This window comes from Rhopalosiphum maidis, chromosome 1 (genome assembly GCF_003676215.2).
Source record: "Rhopalosiphum maidis isolate BTI-1 chromosome 1, ASM367621v3, whole genome shotgun sequence".
Classification (NCBI taxonomy): Eukaryota; Metazoa; Arthropoda; class Insecta; order Hemiptera; family Aphididae; genus Rhopalosiphum; species Rhopalosiphum maidis.
In genome coordinates this window covers 19,179,150-19,196,688 of record NC_040877.1, presented here as the reverse complement: position 1 = coordinate 19,196,688, position 17,539 = coordinate 19,179,150, and the positions used below count along the sequence as shown (strand labels likewise).

The window sequence follows — 17,539 nt, the reverse complement described above, 5'->3', positions numbered from 1 at the left end:
TAATTGTATATATTATTATCTAATAGTTCGTTTTTCGTTAATAATATAATAAATGATATACTTTACTAGTTTAGTTATTTTTTATCAATATGATATTAACTTTTGAATTTTAGATTAGAAAATAGAAACAAATAACAATATAATTAAATAGTTTTGACTAGTCTTATTTACAGAATTTGTCAATGAAGTTATCATTTTTTTTTCTTATTACAAATACTGCATTTGATTTTGAAAATAAATAAATAAAATGTTGTTGGTAACACCATAAATAAATTTTGAATAGGATTTTTATCTATAGATTATCTATATGATATTATATCTTAGTTCGTGGGCGATAACAATAACTATAAAGATAAGAACGTATTTGGTCAAAAATAAATTCTCATTTATATTTTTTAGTACCTATAAGGCTATAATTATTAATTATACTCATTAGACATATTTTGTTAGTTTGTTTATTTAGTTGTACCTCATTAATTGCTTTTTGAAAATAAACATTTTAATATTCTATTTCGTTAAAAAAAATATAGTTTTAATATTCTGTAAATATCTAGCTCATTGTGACGATTAAAAACATTAGCCATTAACTTTATTCTTTTTTTTTTTTATTGACAACATTCTAATATGTTGTCATCAATCGGACTACAACCATCTAATCAAACACTGAGAGTTGTAGACAGAGACCGGTTGGTTGCCCAGCGTGTAAGAGTAATATCTGACGAAAAGCTTATATCCAAAATAACAGAAACGGCTAGGCCGCAACAAAATTTGTTGAACAATTTCAGTGACTTGACCACTGATTTTGATATCATTCAAAATTCAAACAGCGATGATCTAATAGACTTAGGCAATAGTCAAATGTCATCATTTTTTCGCGAATTTTCAGAAAATCAAAAAACATTGTGCAAAGAAGAAAAAAAAACAGCCTCCACTAACTATAAGACTATAAACAGATTAGGATTTTACTATTGTGATTCATGTCCATTTCTTTGTTTAAATGTCAAAATTATTTTGGAGCATAATGAAAAAAGTGATCACTTTCATCATTCTTCACTTAAATCTTTATTGAGAACAAAATGTATTGGATGTGATAACATATTTTATTCAGTAAATGTTCTTCGAGTAAGTACTTAGCATCTATATTTTACTATTTATCATCTAAAATCACTATATTGATGTTACAAATAAGAATATTTATTTTATTGAAATCAATATTATCATTGATATAAATGATACTTGTATAAACTATTGTCTATGATATTGACTAATGTTAGAAAATATTTACAAAAAAAAATTGGAAGACTATGTTACTAAAATATTTTATTTAATTTTTTAATTTTTATTAAAGAATATTTACAGCCAGTATGCATGGTTTATACAATAAGTAAATTGTATCAAAGTGTGGTATGAACTTGATAGAAGGCAGCGTTCAGTGACACCACTTTAAATTGTTGATTATTTATCAGGTCTCTAAGTCTCTTGGTCAATGGCATTTTAAATAGTGTAGTAGATTTATTGGATTAATAAATGAACAAAGGTTGGAAGTCAACAGTTTTAGGTGGTTAGTTGTGGCTACGTGTAAGTTTTTGTAGAATCGAGAAGCTAGTTCAGGAAGTGTTGACTTTTTAGCTATTTCTCAAATTTGAATACTGTAGGGCAGCAATTCCCAGCGTCTGCTGCGTTGTACTGCAGTATCTTGTGTTTTAAAAGGCACCACGTGCTCATCCGAGAATGAATAAAATGATTTATTTTATTGTAGTTAAAAAGACAAAAAATGTTACTTAGCACATTCTCTATATCTAACATAGTGTTTCTAATTTGTATCAATTAATAGGTAAATAACATTACACCACATTAAACCACCTTTAGCAGCCATTCTTACGTTCAATTTTGACAAAATTTGAAAAATACAGTTTTAAAGATTTAAGTTAAACAGCAATAACAACACTCTTACCTTTTACTACCATTTAATTATGCGAGACATGATTTTCGGTCTATATGACTACTAAAATCACATACCGAAACAATCTTAATGATCTCCGTATTCAGTTGTCACAAATTGAACCAATTATTGTCAAACTTTCCAAAAGTAAGCAACTACAAAAATCTCATTAGTTGTTCTCATTAATTTTTAGATTCTGAATGGAATGATGAATGTATTGATTTTACAATGATGTGTTTTTTTTGTGTCTATCATAGTGCATCATGCTTTTGTCGTTTTTGAGTAGTAATAGTGTTTTGATTTTTGACTTCAGCACCTACTTATTTGAAAAAGAAGGAAAATGAATTTAGTTGGTACTTTGAGTGGTCAAAAGTAAATTTCTAGTAGTTTTCAAAAGCATCAAGAAAAACTTTAAAAAAGTAACAGAAAAACGGGTGGGCATATTTACGCGAATCTAGGACAAAAAATCCAAATGTATCCGTTTTTCCGAAAATAAGTGCATTACACTTTATTTTCTAATAAATCTAATAAAATATAAATATATTATATTATAATACAAATGTAAACGGATACATTTGGATATTTTGTCCGTGGGTAGTTTGACCGATTACCATTTACGTATAGTCAGTTTTTGACAAAATCGATTGTTTTATTTTACTGTAACTCAAAAACAAATCATTGTAAATAATTGAAATTTTCTTCAAATATTTATATTAGTGTTATATATTTACGATTAAATTTTCAAAATATTTTGACTTTTTTTAAGTTGTTTATAGACTATTGAAATTTTTGATTTTTCTAAATTTTTTCTTAAAATGCCGATAAAAAAAAATTTAGCTTTTTAAAAAATCTTTAAAATTAAGATGGTTTATTATAAGTTGTAAATATCGTAGTAAAAAAAAAAAATTAAAATCGTTAATCATAATTTTTGTTTATAAGCATTTATAGTTCCAATTTATATAAAATATATCAAAATAGGGAAAATTTGCAAGGAATCAAACATTTTTGTGATTTATACCTAAGGTTAAAAAACCCAATACAAGGTTCTCCATTAGTTTTACTTCAAATAACTGTAAAAAAAAACTGCAGTGTTAATATAGAAAACATTTTACGAGTATATGAAATTTAAATTTTTACGAAATCACATAAAATAATGATGTATCCTAAAACGATTTAAAATATTTGTTGTTATTCAAAAAGTATAAGTCGTAGATACTTGAAACTCGCTAGTAGTTGAATAATTTATTTTATACAATTATTTAAATTGATTTTCAATGAAAACTAGTGTTATTTTTATCATGTTCCTCATGAATCATGATATTCATAGAAGGGCATCGCCAACTATAATATTTGAAGACCGCTGCCATAGGTCATGGCTAGTTTTATAACTTAGGACTTAGTTTTTAATGGCAATATAGAGTGTAACATGTTTCTCAGAGTATAAAAATGTAAGTTTAATGATATACATTTGGTTTGTATGTGATGAGTTTAATTGAGTTTTTTATCGAGGTGGATTCCTAGATATTTAACATTGTCATGTTGAGAGATGGCATTTTTGTGGATAGGGGAAGACTGTTAATTAATCGTAGAGTGAAGGTTATAGGGCTTAATTTGGTTTCATTTATTTGTATTCTCCAAAGGCAGAACCAACCAGGTTTGTAGGTTTAATAAATGATCCTGAAGTCATTTTAGGGTTTGGCTGGCAAGATATTATAGCTGTATCATTGGCGAAGGTAGCATATAAATGTTATATGAGTATGGTTTATCTGACGTAAAAATATTGTAGAATGCAGAAGCAAATATACGATTAGTTAGAAAAGACTTTGATTTGACCTAACTACATCCAATTAAATGCCTGGGTAACATTGAGAAAAAAAAAATATTTTATTTTATAAAATAAATATGTAATATCCAAAAGAAAAGACTTGAATTAAGTATTGTTTAATATTCAATGTTTATACAAAATAAATAACTTACTTTAAATCCATTTTCAAAGTATAGATTGGAAACTTGTGGTTTTATCTCATCAAAAATTATTTTTATTTTTACTGATACATGAAATTTGCTTACATTTTAAATATATAGTTATAGTATAAACATTAAAAAAAAATTGTTAAATATGTTTGGCTTATTGATTTTAAATTGTAGTGTCATTTGATTGAAGACCATGATGTTTTATCTGTTGAAGTTGATGAATTAGTACAGCTTGTAATTGAAGCTAATAAAGAGGACACTTTATACAACAATAGTAAATAAATATTATATATTTTAAAATAATAGTTTTTAAGTAAATAATAATTAAAAATATTGAACATTTTACAGATGAAACATCTCAAACTGAAAAAAACAATTTAGCAGATTTTAATGATGCAATACTAGATACTTCTGAATTTGGTCATAGATCACATTTCATTAACACTCAAAACACAGGTAAAACCTTTTTATTCTACTATTTTAATATTAAATTTACAAATATGCTCACTGTACCTTATGCATCAAAGATTTTATTCAAAATATTGAGTTAAGTTTTTTTTTTTTTAATGATTTGAAATATAATATTTACTATTTAGCATTTAATTTTACAATAAATGTATTAACTATAATTATATTAAAAAGGTATCCTTTGCCTAGTATGTGGAATAATAACTATTATTATCTAAATAAATTAGTGTTTATAAATATTTATTATTAAATAACTAAATTTGTTGTGATCAAAACAATAATGATTATACATACCAATAAGAAGTATTTATATTTTACTACATTATAATTTTTAATCTAATCAAGACCAAAATGCATAATTTTTCTTATCATTTTAGGACCATTCCAATAACCTTTAAGCATTATATTCCAGTAAATAAATGGTAGTACATGTTTCTTTATCAAAAGCATGCTACGCAATTCATTCCCTTGGTTTATTGGAAATGTCTCTAATGGTTTAAGGTCATAATCAAATTCTGCTAGAATGCATTTGCTATATCCAGTGACTAATGGACAAGATGTGTATCCGTCATATTTATCTTTGATGTTCTTACCATTCATCACATTTATCATGTTTTTAAGAACAATAATACTTTGGGCTGCTACTGCAGCTCCTGTTTTTGATGTTGGACAACTTGTACAATCTCCAATTCCAAATATGTTCCCATATACATTGTGACGTAATGTATAAGGGTCAACATCTAAATACCCAGCACTGTTGCTGAGACTAGATTTTATTAAAACATCTGGTGGACCCATTGGTGGAGTAACATGAAGCATAGAATATTCCATTGATTCAGTTTTATTTGGTTCATCAAGAAATTCAAAAGTGGCTTTGTTCTGGGTAGAATCTATTTTTATTAAATTTTGTCTTGTGCCAACTGAAATATTACGTGCATTACATATTTGGTGTAACTTCTGTGCATATTTTTTAACTCCAAATATTGCAGGTGTAGATGTTTTGTACATTATATTGGCTTTGTTTCTTTTACCTGTTCTTCTTAAATAGTCTTCAGTAATATACATAATTTTTTGAGGAGCTCCAGCACATTTAATTGGTGTATTGGGAAATGTAAATATTGCATTTCCACCATTGAAATTTTGCAAAATTTGATAAGTTTTTTCCACATATTGAGATGAATAGTTTGTACAAACTCCACTATCTTTTTTACTAAGAGCTTCTCTTAAGCCAATGATTTGATCATAATTATATTGTAATCCAATAGACACTACCATATAATCATAATTAATTGTGTCTCCATTTGATGTTGTTATAATATTTACTTTTGGATTAAAACTTTTGACTTTGTCTTGGATCCAATTTACATTTTTTGGAATCACCGATTTTGTGGAAGAACAGGACTGGGATATAGTTTTCATACCACCACCAATCAATGTAAACATAGGTTGATAGTAGTGTGTGTCATTTGGCTCTAGTATGATCACATCACGTTCATATTTTGAGAGCTTAGCAGCCATCGTACATCCTCCAGAACCTCCACCAACAATTAATAATTTGCAACTGTGCTGAATATTTCTAGTAATTATACAATTTGAAAACATTGTTAAAAACTAATAATATTTTATTTATAATTATTATTAATTTCTGGATTAATAACTGTTTGTTTATATTTTGATATATTTTCAATGTTAATTAAATACGTTAATTCGTCCGAGATTATATCCGTTATCTATATACTCAACAAGTAATGACTAATAATTATATAACCGCTAGCAAGGTTAAAATATGAAATGTAAATAATATTAAGTTATGTTCACCGAACAGTGATACTCGCTACTCCATACGTATTCGTGTAGATCAACAGTAGTACACTACATCAGTACACCATTAGCAATGAAGATTAAATCTTAATAATGCCAAGTATCAATATAATAATGATTAATAGTAATAGTAATAAATATTATATTAATAATAAATTATATAATAGTAAATTAATAAATATGGATTCTACGCTGTCGAGTGTTGTCTATTGGTTAGGACAAAATAAATATTAAACATGGTATTTTGGTTAAATACTTGTGTTCTCTGCGCTTCTGATGTAATATAAAATTACAGTGCGACACTGTTGGTAACTTACTAAGTTCTAACAGGACAGGACATCTGATTTAAAAATAGAATATTGTTCACCTTTCTCAGCGTTCGGTTCAACAAAATGTATTTGAAGTCCGGAATTCCGGATGCTGTTTAAAAATCAGCTGTGATACATTTGACGAATGTCGACCTGTTAAACAATTTCTGATAATTATGTGTGCTTCATGTTATACAATATTTCATAATAATATGTCGATTGTGTCGTATAATTATAACCAGAAATGAACTATAATCAGTTTAATCACAAAATAACTACTATCACGAAGAACTGCTTAACAATAATACGACATTCATCAAAGTTGAATAAAATTGTCGATCGAACTCCACTGTTATCTATTGTCTGTAAGACTATACCTTCACAACAGGTGTCTACCGTGAGTTCGTGATTATGTCAGGAGTGTTAGGACGGACTTGTTGATATCCTCCCACCCACAATAAGTGATGCATATTGTAGGTATTCATAGCCTATTATAGGTAGTAACTAATAGGTAATAATATAGTACACCATATAAATACAATTTTTTTGTTACTAACGAATCGTATTCGTATTCATAGATTTTTAAAAGTAAATGCAGTTGTGATAATTTGAAATAATTTTTAAGAACGTTTTAATAGATTTACACACCATTCAATAAGTATTCAAAATAAGAACTATAATTTAATTCTTTGTTAAATTTAATGCAGACATTTTGGGTGCCTGCAACCTAACTACACGGCAGTCACGACTCACGACAGACGATATACATTTGTAAATGATTCATTAAAACGAATGTTTTGCAATTTAATTTCTTTTCAATAAATATGATAAAGTATTGGTCGTTATACACTAATCAATAGTAATTAATAATAATGTAACGAGAATAATTGGTGTCGAATACATTTGTTCACAAACCATAACAGAGAATAACGTTCAAATTAATTATACAGTACAAATTGCCAATAGAATATTTTAAATTAACTACTTATATCAATCTGTATGATATATTATGATATAAATTTATATAATCACTCTATAAAACCGCAAAAAACACTAGTATTACAATAATAATAATAATAATAGCTAATAAGTTATAAGTTATTAATAACTAATAAGTACATAAAACAGATATTAAAAAAGATAGTAGATAATAATTTGAAAAAAATATGTCACGAAACTTTATACATTTCAGAATAAAATACCTAACGTAACCTATAAGTTTTATTTAAAATATTCTAATTTGCACTTTTTCTAGGACTTTTTTTTCTACCATGAATATTAGTCTTATAAAATATTTATTTATAAATCTTATTTTATTATTATTATTATTATTATTTTATTAGCCTTTTGGTATGTACAATAATAGCTGAATAGCTCGCTTATATTATATATATGTCAATACATTTTTAAAACATTTCTAAGTTCAATACAAGATCCCGGAATAAAAATTCTTGGGAAAATAAATCCTTAGACTTCAATATTATTTACAATCATATGAAAATTATTGAATTAATATTTTTTAAACTCTACAACATTATTTATATTTAATTAAAAATACATAGGTTTTAATGAAATAAATTATAACATTTATAAACACAAAACTTATTTAAAAAATTAAAATATAGCATGTATAAATGTTTTAAATGATCGAAACGTCAAATTATAAAAAAATAATGAATTAATAATTATAATAATTAATAAATATTAAAATATATAATATACATTTGTGTTGTTTTTTGTTTATTATTATATTGTTTCCTAATATTGTCGTGGCTTACTAAATTTAAAAAATCAAAAATATTTATTTTGTTACTTACAAATCTGGTACTAAGTTCTTTCAATATTTTTTTTTATCGTTATCATTTGTCCAACTTAAGTAATTAGCTTATTGTTTTCTCCAACCTCGTCTATAATACTAATTTTGCATAAACCGCAATAACCTCGTATCTCATTTTTCTTATTGAATATAATGGGCTCATCGCTCACGAACACATAATAATGGGTAACATTTGAAGTTTTTATATCTTATATACTGTCGTCAAAATATTAGGAAACGTAATATTTTATTTCGAGGATTTTTGTTCCGATTACCTATTATTCAGCTGTATAGTAAGTGTTGAGTCTTGAGTGGGTTGCTGTAATGAAGATAGATATATTATTGTATACAAAAAATCGAAAAACAATAAATTCTGAGCTGATACGGTCTGTTAGCCTATAAAATTAAGGGTATGTCGTGATATATATATATTTTTATAGAGCTATTATAGTTATTTATTTTACTTTTATTTTTTACGGTATGTTGATTTTATTTTTTCACCAAATATTGTAATTAATTATTGTAATAATATATTAATTTATATTTATACCATATTAATATATTTTAGAACTTATATAATTCAGAATTGTTTATTATCATCAAGCTATTATCCTTAGTATTTAAAGTAAAATAACTCGAAGTCTCCTAAACATTATTTGTCTGTCAAGAATTTAATTTATATATATGAACTATTTATGGATTAAGTATTATATACAATTTCAATATTATTATTTGTATATAATAATCTTTCTAAGTTTTTACTAAAAATAATCAACTATTTATAGTTCAAAATGTTTAATGTTTTTTTTATCATTTTCCAGGGGAAAATAATTCTGTTGAAAATTATCATACAAATGATGCTTGTGATGAGTTTTGGGAGTATCAAGAGCAAGTATTTAACGGACTTCAAGAAAAAAACATCATTGAAGATACAAATATTATAGAAAAACGTTTAAGGTTAGTAAATCAGTACTAAGAGTCTGAGAATGTAAATCGTGTGAAGTTAGATTGGATTAAATTACTTAAAAGTTAAATTTTACTGTTATTCCAATAATTGTGTTACCATCATATAAAAAAATTAGAATAATTGATCAATAACTAAGCTATTAATGTTATAATTATATAACAATATTGTAACATTAATTACATACTTATATATACATATATATCTATTATACAAAACAAACACTATAAGATTAACAAATACAAAATTTACTCACTAAACACTTTTTGAGATGTCTTAATTATTTTTATTTATTTATGAAAATGCAAACAGGCTAAGCCCAATAAACATTCAAAGACCGTGTAGGCTTACAAAGTATAGTTATATACGTTGTACTTCTTATAATAATACAATACAAATTGGTAATAGGTAAAGAATTTAAGTTACATACATACAAATAATAATCAAACAATATTTACATTATTGTTAAGATAAACATTAAAAAAGACAATATTATTATTAAAGAACAAATCTATGTTATATCTGTTCATGTGGCCTATTATTTATTGATCTAGCAATGGGGGCATTTTGAGCATAATTGTTTCGATGGAATGGCGTATAAAATGTATTAGATTTCCTAGTACGAGAAATGGGTACTAGAAAATTAAATTTAGCTAGTAGCTCTGAACAGTTTATAATACCATTTAATAATTTAAAAGTGAAACGATTATGTCTAATTCTCTTTATTTGTAAAGTTATGATAATAATGGTGAATAAGATGTGTATCTCTGGTATTGGACATCACATTTAAATGCAAGAAACCCTAAGAAACGATTCTGAATCGCTTCAATAGCTTTGGTCGGACCAGATATGTAAGGAGAGTACCAAACGTACTATTTTTAGTTGAGTACCAAACAAACAAATAAGAAATACAGAGATTTTAAAGGAATTGGGTTATTGAAATCAGAACATATTCTATTTATGAAACGTAACATTGAAGATGATTTTTTTATGAAATATGCATAGTGTTCATTGAACGATAAGAAACTCAAAATAAATACCAAGGTCTTTAAGATGAGAAATTCTATCCAATTTAATGTCATAATAATGTAATACATTTGAGTTACGCATTTTTTTGAATATGTCATAATTTTACATTTATCAATATTGAAATACAGCTTATTAAGAACAATAAGAACACCAATTATTGAATAGATTAAGGTCATTTTGGATCAATTTTACATCGTAAGAAGATTTAATTAGCAGGAATATTTTCAAAATTCTTGGGATGATTAATATAATGGATATAGGATGGTAGTTTGTGATTAGACAGTTATCACCACCTTTAAAGACTGGAGTAACATAACTCAATTTCCAATGAGCGGAAAAAATACCAGATTGAAGTGACAAATTAAATAAATATAATAGTGGAATTGCTAGAACCAATTTACATTCTTTAAAAAATATTTTAGAAATACTGTAAGCGATTATTGTTAAAGACTTCTAGAAATATTTTTATTTTTCATCTTACATTGAGTACGTAGATTAGAAAATGTATTGTAATTGTATCTGTTAGGGAGCTGTTTAAATATTTTATGAGTTATCTTTTTTTTGAGAATATTAATTTTTTAATGAAGAGCTAAACCAAGTCGGGTAATTAGAAGAAAATGTACACGTTTTAGGGCACGTAGAATCGATAATTTTGTAGATAATGGAATAAAAAATATCAAATGCTTTATTTACAAATATATTATTGAAAATACCATTCCAATCAATCCAATCGACTGTAGGCCTGTAGCTATAAGTGATCTAATATAATTTTAGTTGCAATATCTGAAATCGTAAATTTGTTCCTGAGTTCCTTATAATCTAAATATTCAATTTACAGGACAGGTGAACTTAAAACTTATATTTAAAGCTGGATGGTAGTTATAGTCTAATGATTGTTAAACCTTATCTTGAAGTGAATTATTGACATTAATTACTTCAGTTATAGCTGTTGAGATAGATTATTGAATAATGTATCAAATTTTATTTCATGCGATTTATTATATTTGCGACAGGAATTTACTGATGTAATAATTTTATTTTGAGTGTTCTTTAATTCTATTATATCAATGAGCTTATTTATTTTAGTGATTAAGATACTATTTATGGCGGAGACATATGTGAGATAGGTACAGACTTTGGAGCCGACATTATCATAGAACATAATATGTTCTAAGACATTATTTCGTGTATAATTACAGATAAAAGAGTGAACAAACGATACCGATAGTAACGATGATTACTTAGTATAGGCACAAGGCACTAAGGCAGGCAGATCAACTCTAACCATCAATACGAGTGAACTTAACAATACACTTATTAACATTCATCTTATAAGACAGTAGAGTACTATTATAATTATAATAATCATTATAGATTTATAAACCTACACACATTTCGTATTATCGATAAAAAAAACTTTATTCACAGTACTTTAACCCCCAACCATTACAATATATATAATATATTTATATGTATAAATGTAAACACAAAATTATTTAAACTACTCATTTATAATGTTATAATTGTGTATAGCTGTATAATATAATATTATTCTTTTATCCACAAAATTTCAAATTTATTAATTTTTTTGAAAATATTTTTTTTTACATTATTTCCAGTCAAAAAACAACACTTTTTAAAAAAAATTATATTTTTTATCATAGTACCTATTTTTATTTAATTCTAAAATGTATACATCATTTTAATAGACTAATTTCAAAAGTTTCCAACTAAATGTTTATTTTAAATAGATATACATTAAGTGAATTTTAAAATTTAAAATATAACATTTGGAATTTTATTCAACTAAGGTCCAAAAAATGTTTATCGTTCATCAGTGTCTATAATGTTATATAAATATTATTGGTTAAGTTTAAACGGTTTTTTGCATATTATATAGTACTGGTTAAGAAATCGGCATTATGTTTTTAAAGTTACTGACAGGGTTAAAATATGTTTAGATGTCATTATGTCAAGCATATTTGAAATGATTCTGGTATTTCTTAGATTAGAATATCTTAGCGCTTTTCTAGAGTAGCGTACTAAATCAAACTTATATTTTTAAGGTGTAAAGTGAAATAAAAAATATTAATATTATTCAAAAAGATAGTATATATCTAATTTAAAAAAAAAAAAACATAAAAAGATGGTTTAAAAATAGAAGCAACTATATGTCAAACAACTCAATTTAACAGGACTTTTTGTAAAATTGAAGAAAAGTAACTGCTTACCTATAAAAATAGTAAATAATTTTAACTGACAATTAAAATATTGTCACCCCTTTTCATTTTCCTAGGGTTTGAATTTCAATGAATGTCGAAATATGCGTGTTTCATTAATTCAAATTGTATTAAAGAGTATTAATAATCCAAATTTCAAGTAAATTTGAATATACAAATATTATTTACTTTACAATTTTAGCAATCTCTTTCAACTCCCTTCCCCTTGAGAGTTAAATTTCTAAAAAATCCATAAAGTTGACTTTTAATCATAAAAGAGAGTTTATTACTCTCTTAAAGGTTGATTTTTTATATAAAAAAAACAATAAAGTTGACAATATCCTTTTTTGGACATGAATGTATCTTTTAGTTATTAGACAAAAAAAGTTACTTATTCATATATAATATTATTGTATATTACTTTTATATTAGTATTAGTATCATAGTATAATTATGTACTGAAAACCTATACTATATTACTATCCCATTTGAATTAACAATAAATGGATTAATATATGTATATTAAAGTATTATTATATTTGGATTGTTTAATTGTTTCTATAAATATATGTATTTGTAATATTATTATAAAACACAGTCTAGTCGCGATAACTCGAAGTTGAAGGGAGGTAAAAATTCGTTTCGAGATATCTAATTCGAATTTATATTAATTTATACATTATTTATATTTTTCTAGAGGAATAAAAAAAAAAATTCGAGTTATCGCGATTCAACTGTATAACATTTTATAAGGTATACATAAATAATAAAGTATTTAAATATTTTAGGTGCACTAATGGAAAGTGCAAAGTTAGATTTGGCACAGAAGACAACTTGATGTATCATACAAAATGTCATTTAGACGACAAATTTAAATGCATAGAATTCGAATGTCAGTTTACTGATTCCAAGTGGTTATCTATGATGACACATTTGTGGAAAACTCATAATATAGACATGGAAATGTTCGGTTGTAACCAATGCGAATTCAAAACAAATAGGTAGAATGTGCATGTAAACAAATATATATAACTACATTTTTAAGTGTTTTTTTTATGTGTAAAGTAAAAATCAATATATCCCTTTTCCTATACGTATATATAATATAATATTATATAAAAAAAGATAATTAAATCATTTAATGATAATATTATAACCTTAAACCATAGAATATACCGTTGCAGTTTTTTTAAACTTGGGACAGTTCACAGTATATACCATTACTTTTAATGAATTGCGATGTCAATGTGCTATGTTTTTAAAACAATTTAAAATCAATAGCAAGTACATAGGTACCTATTATATTTTATATCGTGCCATTGAATTATTATATGTACCTACCATCGTAATATATTTTTCGTTATTAATTACGTGCTTTTGTCATTTTTTAAACATTTAATTATTACTAAATTATTATTAAATTTATGCGTTTTCAGCCTGTACAAATTGAACACATTTCATAAAAACATTCATAAACAAGAGAAACCATTTTTGTGTCCCGAATGTAAGAAAGGATTTAAATCGATCAAACAGCTCAGAAATCACAAGGTAGGTATACTTATGTAAAATTATATAATTACGTACTACCGGTTTCTTTACTTATATTAGTGTCTTATTTGACTTTAAATTAACAAAATTATTTATTTAAATTAATAAAAAAAAACAATATTAATAAAAATATTTATTATTTTATTATAGTTCAAAAAAAATTTTTTATTGGGACACAACATTTAAACGTTTATTATTATATTTTATACACACAATGGTCACTTCATACACAATTTTTTTATGAGAAATAAATTCAACCTACTGTATTGTCTGTATTACTTACTAACAGTTAAATAAATTATCTAAGAGCAATTAAAAAAAACACTATTTTAAAACATATACTTAGTAGTTAGTGTATGGGCTACAGATAGACCGTCTATAAGCTCAGAACCATTTTTCGTGATATATCATTGAATTCAAGTTAAACACATCCATCGCTATCATAGTGATCCACCCGAGTACTCGACATTTACCGACTTACCAATTTACCATACAACATTACCAAATTTTTTCCATATTGCACCTTCATAATTACTGATATCTGTTAATAAATAGGTAATTTTTGAGGAAAAACAAGAATATTAAAATGTGTAAAGTAAATAGTATATCGGAGATAATATAGTGAAATCAGTTTTTTAAAAATTGTGCATAATATGAATTGCGAACTAAAAAACCGTTAAAAAGTAAATGTACATATTTTGTACCTATAGGCATCTTTTAAATTGTAAAATTAATACTAAATATAACTTAAAATTAGATAAGCAATTTAAAGAAATTTATTTTTTCACTTTTGATTTTAGGTTTATATAGGTTCTTAATAATAATTTCTCAGCTTTATAAAATCAGCGATAGCCGATTTGTGTTAATATATTTTTTTTTGTGAATTTTTCATACGATTTTGTAATTATGGAACAACAGTCAACCCCCCACAAAGGCAATGAGAACATGGGACAATAGGGATCACCTGTAAATAACTTTGAATTGGTACATAAATATATTTTAATTTTTCTAAAAATGTCATTAAAAGTGCCTGTATGGCTAGGTTAGGTTTATTGTTAAGTTATATGAAAAAAAAATGACTGTCTAAGTCCTCGTAATCGAAAAATAAAAGAATACAATAGCACAATAAATTGCTGATAATGATATATTAATATATTATTTTTTTACTCAGGCGATCCACGTAAAGACTGAGAGGCCGTCGCCAAAGTTGGAGCTAACGTGCCCGCACTGTTGCCGCAACTTTGGCACCAAGCACCTGTTGCACCAGCACATTGCCGGCGTGCACATCGGGATGCGGCCGTATACTTGCCAAATCTGTGGGTACGCGACCGCTGTCGCCAGCTCGCTGAAGCTCCACCAACGATCGCATAGCGGCGAAAAACCGTTTTCGTGCGACGAGTGTGGCTTCCGGACCGCAGATCACAACACGTTACGTAAGCATAAGATGCGGCACACTGGCCGGAAGAATTATACGTGCCCGCTGTGCGATTACTCTTGTATACAGGCCTCTTCGTACAAGAATCACCTCAAATCTAAACACCCGGGTATGGTATATTATTATGAAGTCGTGAAACGAGCCTATAAAAAAAACGATATGAATTATCTATCCATCCACCTATCAATCTAATATGCAATGACATATTTTTAATACGTAATAATTGTAGCTATTCAAATTTAATAAAACTTTTAAAAAAAAGATTAAAAAGCAATTGCTATTCTAATTTTGTATTTGTTTCACGGGAAAATGCAGTTCGAGGGACGATATAATCTGTTTTATAGTAAACTCTGCCCGATAAAATATAATAACATTAATAACCGTATTCGATTATTACGATTTGAATTGTAATAAATAACGAAATAACTTATAAGCAATAGGCATACATACACAATGTATGATACATTACATACAATATTTTTGTTAAAATATGAAACATTTACACAAATTGATTAATTTACGTGTTGTTATTTTGTAATACTACGATGTTTTTGTTCTGTTAACATAAAGAAAATGCCACGGATTACGATTATCGTTGATTTAATGAAATAATTTTTAGAAGATAATGAGAATGAATTGTCTTCTTTCATTCGTTCTTTTTCTGAGTAGTGTCAAATGGACAAATGGTTCTCAAAAGTCAAAATAATTACAAGCTAATACCTAATTATATACATGAAGATCAGGCCATTTTTTTATTGAAATAATACATTTTACTAAAAAAAATATTGAGGCTGAGTTACAATAGACCTTTAGAACAGTTTTATATTTATAATAATAATTAATATTTAATACAATATTTTACGATATACCGGCACAGGAATGGATGACGGTTTTGTGTACAGTTGTAATATGTGTAATTTCAAGACAATTCGTAAAGATATGTATATGCTACATATTGTTAAACACAAGGAGGAAACGGTGCAAATCAACGGCATATGCGAACCAATCGTCAACTTGGATGAAGTAAGTTGTGTACTCCATGGCTAAATACTTATTTTAAATAGTTAGTAGTAGAATTGATTGTAAAATAAACATTCTATAATCAATGGTAGTAGTTAATTATTCAGCAATGATAATCTTATGATATTATATAATATAACATGATTGTTGTAACATTTTAATATCGTATATTAGCTGGGGGCATGTTTGATATATTAATCAATGATCATTATTTGTTTTTTTAGATGCTCAATGAAAAAGAAAAAATACAAGCTGAAATCATCGAACAACCGTATTATCCCTTTAACACTATCAGAGTTAAGCCGATAAACACGATAAACAATGAGACCGTGGAAAACACTATCTAAAGGTTAGATTTTTTGTTCATTTTAATTATTAAATAATCTTTAATATTATTATTTTTCTGTAGGAAGTTGGTTTCAGAACCAATGCCAGGTGAATGGTATTATGGTACACAATTTGTGCAGAGGATTTGTCAAAACATTTTATCATCAAAGAAGTTTAAAACTATTGTCGTTTAAACAATCAATTAATTGTTACTAAATTTGACTATCATTTAACAATGAGTTTGATTTCATCAATTTATTTTGGAAAAAATAAAACAGTTTAATTTTAAAATCCAGTTGGTTTTATTTTTAAATATAATGCATATTATGAACAATTATAATATGTAATTCATAGTTACATTATGTTTTTATAGCAAAATCATAAGATATAGGTAATTTATATAAAATATATTTACAATTAAGTACATTTTTTGTTGTTTATACAATAGAATATATTTTTGAATTAATTTCTGTCAAAATTGTCATGTATATTTAGCCGTGTAACCTTAAGAGGTTTTTAATTTTTTTGTTATCATTATTAACATAAAAAATGTTGATTTTAATTACTCAACTACAATTTATCTGACCAATACAATAAAAATAATTATACTGTTAAAAAAATTATTTTCATAATTTTGACAAAAATCCTCCCAAGAAAAATATTCTATG

At 25.9% G+C, this 17,539-nt stretch overlaps 2 protein-coding genes across 3 annotated transcripts; one reads left to right on the top strand and one right to left on the bottom strand.

Moving 5' to 3' along the window:
* Nucleotides 1-433: 433 nt before the first annotated feature.
* Nucleotides 434-17,159, top strand: LOC113559326 (zinc finger protein 62-like). 2 transcript variants are annotated; one of them, XM_026965014.1, is made up of 10 exons: nt 436-1,122; nt 4,091-4,190; nt 4,265-4,372; nt 9,151-9,286; nt 13,330-13,542; nt 13,978-14,089; nt 15,261-15,633; nt 16,402-16,547; nt 16,769-16,893; nt 16,954-17,159. In XM_026965014.1, exons 1-9 carry the CDS (start codon nt 625-627, stop codon nt 16,889-16,891), a joined length of 1,809 nt encoding a protein of 602 aa, XP_026820815.1. In that variant the 5' UTR covers nt 436-624; the 3' UTR covers nt 16,892-16,893; nt 16,954-17,159. The 2 variants fall into 2 exon arrangements, with proteins under 2 accessions (XP_026820823.1, XP_026820815.1); XM_026965022.1 differs by lacking the exon at nt 13,330-13,542 and having other exon boundaries at nt 434-1,122.
* Nucleotides 4,258-7,142, bottom strand: LOC113559336 (sulfide:quinone oxidoreductase, mitochondrial). The gene has a single exon (XM_026965035.1). The coding sequence runs from the start codon at nt 5,984-5,986 to the stop codon at nt 4,721-4,723; it is 1,266 nt and encodes a 421-aa protein (XP_026820836.1). The 5' UTR covers nt 5,987-7,142; the 3' UTR covers nt 4,258-4,720.
* Nucleotides 17,160-17,539: the final 380 nt, after the last annotated feature.

What these genes read in the sequence shown, in the direction of transcription:
- LOC113559326 (XM_026965014.1), top strand. Translation starts at nt 625, where the DNA reads ATGTTGTCATCAATCGGACTACAACCATCTAATCAAACACTGAGAGTT. An exon ending in CATTAACACTCAAAACACAG is followed by an intron (nt 4,373 to 9,150) that starts GTAAAACCTTTT and finishes ATCATTTTCCAG; the next exon opens with GGGAAAATAATTCTGTTGAA. An exon ending in CCTCAAATCTAAACACCCGG is followed by an intron (nt 15,634 to 16,401) that starts GTATGGTATATT and finishes ATACCGGCACAG; the next exon opens with GAATGGATGACGGTTTTGTG.
- LOC113559336 (XM_026965035.1), bottom strand. Translation starts at nt 5,986, where the DNA reads ATGTTTTCAAATTGTATAATTACTAGAAATATTCAGCACAGTTGCAAA.